Genomic DNA, 10129 nt, shown 5'->3' with positions numbered 1-10129 from the left:
GCCGGCGCTGCCCTCGCCCACAGCCCCGCAAGCGCAGCTGCCCACGCGCCTCGTGTGCGCCTGCGCCGACGGCTCGGTCTACCTGGTGTCGGTCTCCAGCGGCCGCACCGTGAGCGCGCTTCTGCTGGAGCCCGAGGACTGCGCGGCCGCCGTGGCCTACTGCCTGCCCCGCGAGGTGCTGTGGCTGCTGACGCGCGCCGGGCACCTGCTGTGCGCCAACGCAGCCCGCTGCCCCATGCGCGTGCTGCACCGCCTGTGCCCGCCGCCGCCCCCGGCGCCCCGGCCCTGCTGCCTGCACCTCTACAGCCACCTCACGGACCCCGGGAGCGCGTGTGCCGCCTGGGAGACAGTGCGCCAGTGCAAGGGCGAGCTGTGCCGCAGTGACGTGGCCGGGGCCTGGAAGGACAAGAACCGGTGGGTGCCGGAGCCAGCCAGGGCTGGGCAAGGCGGCCGGGTCCACACCAACAGGCTGCGGTCACCCATAGGTACCTGCTCGTGGTGGGGCACACTGATGGCACCCTGTCCGTACTTGAGTTGCGCTCCTCGAAGACGGTCTTCCGTACGGAGGCGCACGGCCCAGGCCCCGTCACCGCCATTGCATCCACCTGGAACAGCATCGTGTCCTCGGGTGGGTACCTCTCCTCCCTCCACGGCCGGCCTGGGAACCCCTTCCCTCCCCAAAGGCCCCACTGTGGCTCCTGCCCCCACAGGCGGAGACTTGACCGTGAAGATGTGGCGCGTCTTCCCGTACGCCGAGGAGAGTCTGAGCCTCCTGCGCACCTTCTCCTGCCGCCACCCGGCGCTGGTGCTCTGCGCCCTCGGGAATCGCATCACCGTGGGCTTCGAGGACCTGAACAGCGCCACCTATGGCTTGGTGCAGTTTGGCCTGGGCAACAGCCCACGCTTTGATCACCGGCCCCAGGACGACCCCACGGACCACATCACCGGTGAGCGGGCAGGGCAGAGGTGAAGTCCGGGCCGCCAGATGGCTCTGGCTCCTGACCCTGAGTCCTGGCCCCCCAGGCCTGTGCTGCTGTCCCACACTCGAGCTGTACGCCTGCTCCAGCCTGGACGGCACCATCCGCATCTGGACCGCGGAGAACCGCCTGCTGCGGTGGGCTGGGGGTGGGAGAGGGGTGGGGGCTTGCCTCTGCTGCTGCCTCCGTGTTCTGTTCCAAGGAGCAGGGCCAGACTATCGGTCTGAACAACTCTCCAGGCTCCTGCAGCTGAACGGTGCCCCTCAGGCCCTGAGCTTCTGCAGTAACAGTGGGGACCTGGTGCTGGCCCTGGGCTCCTGCCTCTGCCTGGTGGCCCACAGGCTCTACCTGCCCACATCTTACCTGATTAAGGTGTGCACTGAGCACAGGTAGGTGGGGTGGGGCTGCTGTCGGCAGACCAGCCACCGAGGCCAGGGCTCCAGGCTCCTTTCCCCTGCTCAGAAGCTGTGCCAGGATGTCCCTGATGTGGTGGATGACCCTCCACTGCCGCTGACCAGCCAGGAGTCGCTGACCTCAGCCCAGCTGCAGAGGCTCGCCAACCTGCGCGGGGTGGCCAGCCTCAGGTCTGCCGGCAGGCCCAGCCGAGCCGTCCCGGAGGCCCCGACCTGGCTCCCCTGGGTCAGGGCCTGGCCGAGTGCTCCCAACCAGGGCTCCCAGGCCCCTTGGCCACCCACCGCAAGCCCGTCCCAGTCCCGGCCTTCCCACTCCTGGCAGTTTGTGGTTCCCCACCAGGGGCCTGGCCACCACCCCTGGGTCCCTGTCCCAGCCTCTGCCCTATCCCACTGGTAATGCCACCCGGCGTCCCACCTGTGTCCCTCCCTGTCTGCAGTGCAGCCTCGTCTTTCATCCATTGCCAGACGGCCACGCCTCAGCAGCCAGCGTTGGAGAAGGTGGGGTGGCTCCTGACTCCTCCACCTCAGTGACCCAGCCCTGCCCCCTGACCCCGGCTCAGGCACTGCCCCTTCAGTCCCTGGGGCAGGCCTGGGACCCCTGTGCTTGTCTAGGGGCACGCGGCAAGGCTCAAGGAAGAATGCGCTGACCCCTGACCCTCACCCCAGGACTTGGAGGCCTTCCTTGCCCGGGACCAAGACCTTCAGCAGCTGAAACTGGGGCTGGTGGGCCCTGCAGCCCGGCCCCCACCCTCCTGGCAGCAGTGCCAGGAGGCCTTTGATAACTACTTCCGTCTGATTTATGGCCCTGGTCTGCTGGTGAGTGTGGGGCCTCCCCAGTCCCTCCCTTCACCCGGGGCCTCTGACACTGCCCGGCTGCCCTGCCCTCCTTGCCAGGGCAGGTATTCCAGAGGAGAGTCCCAGCAGTGGAGCACCGTGACCCTCGCAGTGGAGAGACAGACCTGGGACGTGTGCGCCCTGCCCAGAGATGTCCCCGATCTCGGGGGCGTTGAAGCCTCACCACCACAGCATCTTGGGACCCTGGGCCAGTGCTTTGCCCGCCCTCCCCAAGTCCCCTTGCCTCCCCCCGCCACCCACCGGAGGTTGCACAGCAGAGCATCCCAGGTGAGGCTTTACCACCACTCCCACCCCTCTGCCTTCACCTCATGGTTCCCGCCCCACCCCCTGCCGACTCCTTCCACCCCAGCTGCTGGCCCGCTCCTCCCCGAGCCACGAACTGGGCCTTAGTCTGCACCTGCAGCTGCAGTTGGAGCGGCTCCACGGCGAGAAGCCCGTGGCCCCGGATCCACTGTCCTCTCACCTGCAGCGCAGGGTGAGGGGCCCAGGCGGGTGGAGGCTGCCGCCCGAAGGCAGAACTGCAGGGACACTGGAGTCCAAACTCGGCTCTGAGCCCTGTCCCATCCCCAGATCCCCCTGCTGCCGAAGAGGCGGCCCCAGGAGTGTCTCTCCAACCTCACGGGCTTCTCCCCTGCCGCTGTTCAGCCCTATGAGGTGAGACCCCTCGCTGTCCTGAGGCCCTTCCCTCCCCAGGGGGGCCCTCCTTATGTACCCCGTGTCCCCTTTGCTGTAAGCCTTTGTGCCCAGCTCTGACCCGAGGGCCAGGCCCACCTGCACCCCTCACCCCGGGCCCGGTTTTGCCGCTGCTGCTCTCCATATGCCCTGACTCCTCACCCTGGGAACTGGCTGCCAGAGGGCCAAGGGCTTCAGAGCTGGAGCCAGGCGAAGCCAGAGCCTCTGCCAGCGGTCGCTCCTGCCGCCACTCCCTAGCGCGAGGGTTGGGGGTCTCGGGCCTCTGTGCACTTTGTCTGGGAGACCAGAGTCCCCTCCCTTGAGGGGAGCAGAGTCAGTGGGAGCCGGCCTTCCCACTCTCTCCCCCTCCAGATGCCCAGACAGGGCCAGCCCCTTCTCCCCACACATCTGGCACTCTTACCTTCCCAGGTGGGTAACGGATATTTCCAGCTGCTACTCCATCTACCCAAGCCCCCAGTAGCCCCCCTCGAGCTCCCATTGTCCCCTTCTTTTTTTTTTTTTTTTTTTGGCCACACTGTGCAGCTTGTGGAATCTTAGTTCCCCGACCGGGGATTGAACCCCAGCCCAGCAGTGAAAGCACGGAGTCCTAACCATTGGACCGCCGGGGCAATCCCTCCTACTGCCCCCTTCTTATCAGCGTCTCTGCTCCAGGACGGGGGGGCTGAGTCCTGTGGAGACCATGTGGGTGTCAGGGTTCCCCAAAGGCCGGCTGTTACCCAGATTTCCGTCCTCAGTTACCACAGCTGATGCCACACTCACTGCCTGCCCTTCGGCCTGATTTCTAGAGATTCTCTCTTCCTGTCTGTGTGTCGTGGGCAGGGTGCGTGAGCCCAACTCAGCTCTTGGACGTCAGGCGGGCAGAGCTGGGCTGGTGGCCGGGGTGCCCTGCCAGCGTGGTCTCTGGGGCAGGTGGAGTCCAGGCCCTCAACCTGCCCCGCTGTGCTCCACCTGCAGTACTGGCGGCGGACCATCCGCTTCCCGGGCTGCGTGCCCAACTCGGTGGTGCTGCAGCAGATGTGGCTGCCTGTGGAGGTCAGCGGCCTCGGAGCCCTCGGCCCGCTCAGGCGCCGCGGCGAGAGCAAGGCAAGGGGCGGGGCCTGCGGGGGGCGGGGCCGGCTCCGTGCCGCGCCCGTGGCCACGCCTCGCTCTCCACTTCGCAGCCGGGAGGGAGCCCGGAAGACCCGTGGCTGCCGCGGGTCACGAGGGAGGGGACCCAGTTGGTGGGAGGGGAGGGGGAGGAGGAGGGCGAGCAGGGTCTGGACTGGGCTTCGGACTCGCAGCGCCCCCACAGGCAGCTCTCCGACCAGCTGCCGGAGCCGGAGGCTCAGGTGGGCGTCCGGGGCTGGGCTGGGCAGCGGCGCAGGAGCTGCCTGAGGCGGGCAGGGTCTGCAGCTGCTGCCGCTGCCCCTAGAGCCCCGAGGGTCGCATCCCGAAGCCCATGGGCTCCCGCGAGGACACCGCCAGGTCCGAGACCTGTCTTCACTGCCCCCAGTTCCACCACGGGCACTCGCTCTGGGAAGAGCGCTGCGGGCATCTGCCTAGGTTCCTGCATTTCTTCGTCGGCCAGAACTGGTTCAAAAAGCTCTTCCCCATCTTCACTTTGCAGGTTCGGGGGAGTTTTGGAGGCACGGGCTCAGGTACGGGAGCGGGAGGCTGGAGCGCCCGGGTGCGGCGCAGGGGGCCAGGCCTCAGCACCAGATCCCTGCAGGCGTACCCCGAGGTGGGCACGGTGGAGGGCCTGGCCTCGCTGTTCATGGACCTGCTGGACGAGGCCTCTTGGGCAGACCGTGTGCACATCCTGCACGCGCTGCTGAGGCTGCTGCCCGACGTCAGCAGAGACCTCTGTAGGCGGCTGCAGGGCATCCTCGTGCGCTTGCTCAACCTGGACCAGCCCCCCAGCCTCCAGGTGAGTCCCTAGTCCCGAGACCGGCCCCGCCCCGCCCCACCCCAGGCCTCGGTCCCCAGTGTCGCTTCCCCTGCGCTCAGGACAGGATGCAGAAACAGTTTGTGATGCTGGCGCTGCAGCTGCTCCTGGCCTGCTCCCTGGAGTCCCGCGAGGTGGTGCTGGAGCTCCTGTGCTACTCCCTTTACTCGCCAGCCTTCTGCCGGTGAGTTCTGCCCCCCTCCCTCCCCCCTCCCCGCTGCTGCCAGGGAGGCCGCCCAGAAGCTTCCCACACCTGTCCCAGGACGGAGCTCAGGAAGCTGCTGGATGGACTCGGCCTTCAGGACCAGCACGGTTTCCTGTTCAAGGAGATGATGACCTGGGTCCAGGGCCCGGAGCTCGCCTCCAAGGCCGCACTGCGCAAGCGCTGCGGCCAGAAGCTGGAGGAGACGATCTGGCAGCTGAAGGTCTGGGCGGGGGCGGGAGTGGGGGTGGGGCGGGGCGGGCGGCCACCTGCCCGCAGAGCCTCTCGCCTTCTCTCTAGGCTTTTCCCAAGTGCAGAGGGGAGAGCCAGGTGAGGCCAGCGGGCTCCTTGCCCCCGCTCTGGCTCTGCGCCTCTTCCATCCTCCCCCATCACTCATCCCTCCCCCATCTCCCGGGATCTTCCTGCGCCTCCGCAGGAGGGAGTCTGGGGTGGGGTCTCAGGCTTGGAGCCATGGGCAGCACCTCTCCAGCCTCCACTGGCCAACTCCCCAGCAGATGGAAACTGTGCCGCCATCTGTAGCCAAGTTGTCAGAGATGCTGCCCGAGGTCTCAGAGGCCTCAGCACTTCACCCTCCTTCGAAGGAGGCCCTGTCGCAGATGTCCATGGTCTCTGGGGCAACTGTTCATATCTCTGTGATGCCCTCAAGCGTCTCCCGGACGCCCTCACCGGTGGTCTCACCCGGAGAGCCGGACTTGGCCGCCCTGGAGTTGCAGGCCCAGCAGACGCTCGCACAGATGCGCTTTGGGCGGACCCAGCGTGCACTGTCTGAGACACTGACGCACTTCTGCCCCTTGCCTGAGGCCCACTTGCGATCCTCCGCGCCAGCTGCACTGCCTGATGAGCCACTGCCTCTGGAGCAGACGAACTGGTCACAGTCAAAAATGCTGGACCTGGGGCCCATCGACGCACTCAGCTTCTCCTGCGAGCAGCTTGGGGCTAGGCAGCAGGGCCCCCTGCAGGAGGAGCCCAAGACCCCGCCCCCTCGCCCACCCCCACGGAGGCCCAGCATGGTGGTGCCACAGCCCCGGGAACCCCAGTGAGCACGCCACGGGTCCCTGGAAGAGGCTGGGGCAGAGCCTGTGTGGAACAGCTGAGGCACGGGCTCAGCCAAACCCGCCTCCTTACCCTCCAGGCACTACTCCATCCGCCGGCTTCAGGAGGCCAAGGTCCAGAGGTCTCCAATGAAACTGAGGGGTGAGTAGGGACAGGGGTAGAAATCGGACCCTGACCTCTACCCCACCCCAGCCCAGTTCCCGCAGAGCACTGACCCTACCCCAAGGTCTCACTATACTGCTGGCCCCCAGGCCGAATGCTGTCCTGGCTCTGGGCGGGCCGCACCCTGGATGGCGCCATCCGGATGCTGAAGCTGCCACTGCCCCGGGTGGAACTGCAGCCTTTCCCCCCAGACTGGCCCAGGCCTGCCCATCCGCTGCCCCCGCAGCTCCTGCAGCCTGCCCTGCAACGCTACTTTCTGCCAGATGACACGGACCCTGACAGCTACAGCTGAGCTGGCTGGTGACCGTGGCCGGACCCTGCCTCCCCCTTTTACCTCCAGCATGGAGTCAGGACATGGCTCTCCAGCCGGCTGTTCACCCCAGCCAAGGCCCAGGGCCCGAATAAAGTCCAGAGGCCACGGCCAGCTCACTGGATGCCACCTTCACCTTTGGGGGCCACTAATGTGGGCAACGGGGGTGTCTGGCTGGTGTGTCACGAACCTGCTGGTGGCCAGCTGCATGTGTGAGGCAGGAGCTGGGGGACTGGTGGGGTCTGGGATGGGACAGGGTCTGGGCTCGGGTCAGCAAGTGGTAGAGCAGCGTTCTCGGTGGGGGAGGGCCTGTCTGCCCAGAGAGGGAACCTGCCGCACGGGCGTGGCCCTGCTCAGGCACTCAGCCACGGTGCTCAGTTAATTACTGGGGTCAGGAGGGGAGGGGGAGACTAATGGGTGGGCCGTGGAGAGGGGAGGGTCTGGGTGGTTGCAGGTGTGTGTGTGGGAGCTTGCAGTCATTTGATGCAGGTGAAACCAGGAGTCTGTCGGAGCTTTGCTACCTTTAAGCTGGAAAGGAGAAAAATTAATGAAGAGGCCCCATGTGCTTTATCCAGGAAGCAGTAAAGGGCAGTGTTCTCTGGACCTTTCAACCTAAAAGTCACCAGGAGGTTCACCTTGTCTGTGAAGCACAGGGTCTCGGGGCCCAGCCTTCTTCTGAACTGCCATGACCTCAAAGGGCACTGACCCAACCACACGTGGAGCCCACGTGCACACTTACTAGGACGGCTTTTGTGAAGGGCCTGTTCTAGCTTTCTATATCCTGCTGCTGGGTTGCCTGAGCAGCGATTTCTTTCCTGTATTTTCAGCCTCTGACTTTAGACATTTCCGCTCAATGGCTTTGTGGTTAAAATTGGTCTCCCACACCTTTCCCCCAGCCCCTAACCTGTGCAGGGGCTCTTGTTACAGGGCTGCTGAGTGGGCAGCTCTTTCCTAGGCAGAGGAGGGCCAGAAGTGCCAGGTCCAGATAACTGAAAAACTTGACATTTTTATAAAAGGAACTAACTGTACCTGCTAAAACAAGGACTGAGGCCTATAGTAGTCTGCATCTACTGGTGTTTCTATGTTTCGAATTACAGAAGCAATAATGCTTTAAAAAATACAGACATGGGAATTCCCTGGCAGTCCAGTGGTTGAGACTCTGTGCTTTTACTGCCGAGGGCTCAGGTTCGATCCCCGGTTGGGGAACTAAGATTCTGCAAGCCATGCGGTGCAGCCAAAAAAGAAAAAACCAACATACAAACGTGAGAAAGTAGGGCAAAAGTTTAAACAGGTCAAAATCCCCACTAATAAAGGAAAACACTAATATATTTATTAATACATACTAATATATAACTATTTTAAAATTAGGAAATATATTAATCAAAATATACCATTAAGAGAGTAAAAAGTCAGGCCACAGAGTGGGAGAACATATTTGAAATACATGTAACTAAAAATGGCTTGTCTCCAAAATATATAAAGAAGTTCTACAAATTAATAAAAAAAAATCACACGACCCAATTAAATGTACAAAAAGCTAAAATGGGATTTCCACTATAGATGTTAAAATACCAAATATATATATAGCAAACATAAATACATATTTTTTTCCACTTCCTGACTGTGTGACGTTAAACAAGTTACCTATGTTCTCTAAGCCTCAGTTTCCAATCTATGAAATGTGGATAATAATGCTACGATACCTCACAGCACTGCTGTGAGGATTAAATGAATTGTTATATCTAAAGAACTTAGGAACAGTGCTGAGCACAGCGTAGGTAGATAGAAAACAAAGCCGGAACCCTTCCTCACATCATTTGTGAGAGTAATTTTCAGAAGAGTTGAAGATTGGAATGTAGAAAATAAAACTATAAATATATCAGAAGGTAATTTAGAAAAATAATTAACTTAGAACACTCAGAAAAGACAGATATATTTGCTGATTTTAAAAAAAAGTTATGGCAAAAGACAACATAAAACTCAAAGCAGATCATACACGTAAATGTAAAATTATAAAAATTTAGGAAGAAAACATAAATCCTTTGGACCTAGCAATTGATGAAGAGTCTTGACATAACGCCCAAGGCACCATATGTAAAAGAAAACAAATCAATAAATTGGACTTTATCAAATTTTTAAACTGCTCTGGGAAAGGCCTTGTTAATAAGATGAAAAGACAATCTACAGACTGGGAGAAAATATCTGCAAATGACATATCCACAAAGGACACATAATCCAGAATATATAAGCAACTCTCAAAATTAACTAAAAACCAAACAATCTCATTAGAAAACAGGCAAAAGAAACAAAAGAGACATTTCACCCAAGAGGAGATGAAGATGGCAAATGAGCACATGAGAAGATGCTCCACATCACCATCCATTAGGGAAGTGTAAATTAAGAATGGCTCAAATTTAAAAGGTGACGCCACCAAACGCTGGAGATGTGGAGCAACTGGATCTGTGTACGATGCTGGCGGGAATGTAAAATGGTCCAGACACTGGAAAGCAATTTGGCAATCTCTTGAAAACCAGGACTCAGCAATCATACTGCTGGGCATTTATCCCAGAGAAATGAGGACTTATGTCCACACAAAACCATATTATGCACCAGTGTTTACAGCAGCTTTATTTGTAACAGCCCCAAACTGGCAATGACACAAAGGTCCTTCAACAGGTGAATGGCTGGCTAATCTGTGGCACATCCACACCATGGAATACTTCTCAGCAATAAAAATAAATTATTAACACAACAACCTGGATAAATCTCCAGATAATTATGCTGAGTGAAAAAAGTCAGTCTCAAAACATTCCATTTAAATAACATTCTTGAGATGACAAAATTATAGAGGTGAAGAACAGATTAGTGGTTGCCTGGGGTTAAGGATGGGCAGGAGAGGGCAGAGCAGGAGGGAGATCTTTGTGGTGATGAAGCTATTCTCTATTTTGACTGTGATATTGGTTACACGAATCTATCCAAGGGATAAAGAGGCATGGAAAGACTTCCCTGGTGGTCCAGTGGTAAAGAATCCGCCTTACAATGCGGGGAACGTGGGTTCGACCCCTGGTCAGGGAACTAAGATCCCACACGCCACAGGGCAGCTAAGCCCGTGCGCCACAGCTACTGAGCTCGTGCGCCTCAACTAGAACCCGCGTGCCACAAACTACAGAGCCTGTGCACCCTGGAGCCTGTGTGCCACAACTAGAGAAGAGAAAACCCGCATGCCACAACTAGAGAGAAGCCAGCACACCACAACGAACGGCCCACATGCCGCAACTAAGACCCGATGCATCCAAAAATAAATAATCTTTAAAAAAAAAAAAAAAAGAGGCGCGAATCTACACACACAATTTCATTTTGACACTGTATTATAGCCTCATAAGAGTAACCACTGAAGAACCTAGAACAGGCAGCTTTGTAGAGACAGAAAATAGCCATGAGGTCACTGGAGGGGTTGGGAGGTTAGAGTTTCTGCTCTGGGGGGTGAAAATGTTTGGGAAATACACAATGGTGATGGTG

At 59.2% G+C, this 10129-nt stretch overlaps 2 protein-coding genes across 2 annotated transcripts; both read left to right on the top strand.

Moving 5' to 3' along the window:
• Nucleotides 1–235: 235 nt before the first annotated feature.
• On the top strand, nt 236–1344 carry LOC103074729 (WD repeat-containing protein KIAA1875-like). Its single transcript, XM_082931346.1, is given in 5 exon segments — nt 236–414; nt 486–628; nt 711–947; nt 1024–1114; nt 1245–1344. Coding segments are annotated over 5 exon segments (750 nt in total).
• Nucleotides 1345–1452: 108 nt separating this feature from the next.
• On the top strand, nt 1453–6592 carry LOC103074446 (WD repeat-containing protein KIAA1875). Its single transcript, XM_082931345.1, is given in 16 exon segments — nt 1453–1466; nt 1731–1785; nt 1787–1888; nt 2057–2206; nt 2285–2512; nt 2595–2720; nt 2816–2899; nt 3893–4021; nt 4099–4266; nt 4350–4544; nt 4647–4844; nt 4925–5046; nt 5125–5287; nt 5667–6121; nt 6218–6279; nt 6390–6592. Coding segments are annotated over 16 exon segments (2454 nt in total).
• Nucleotides 6593–10129: the final 3537 nt, after the last annotated feature.

This window comes from Lipotes vexillifer, unplaced genomic scaffold, assembly GCF_000442215.2.
Source record: "Lipotes vexillifer unplaced genomic scaffold, Lipotes_vexillifer_v1.1 scaffold394, whole genome shotgun sequence".
In the NCBI taxonomy this organism is placed as follows: domain Eukaryota; kingdom Metazoa; phylum Chordata; class Mammalia; order Artiodactyla; family Lipotidae; genus Lipotes; species Lipotes vexillifer.
The sequence above is the reverse complement of the archived record's forward strand: the minus strand, read 5'-3'. Positions and strand labels throughout refer to the sequence as shown.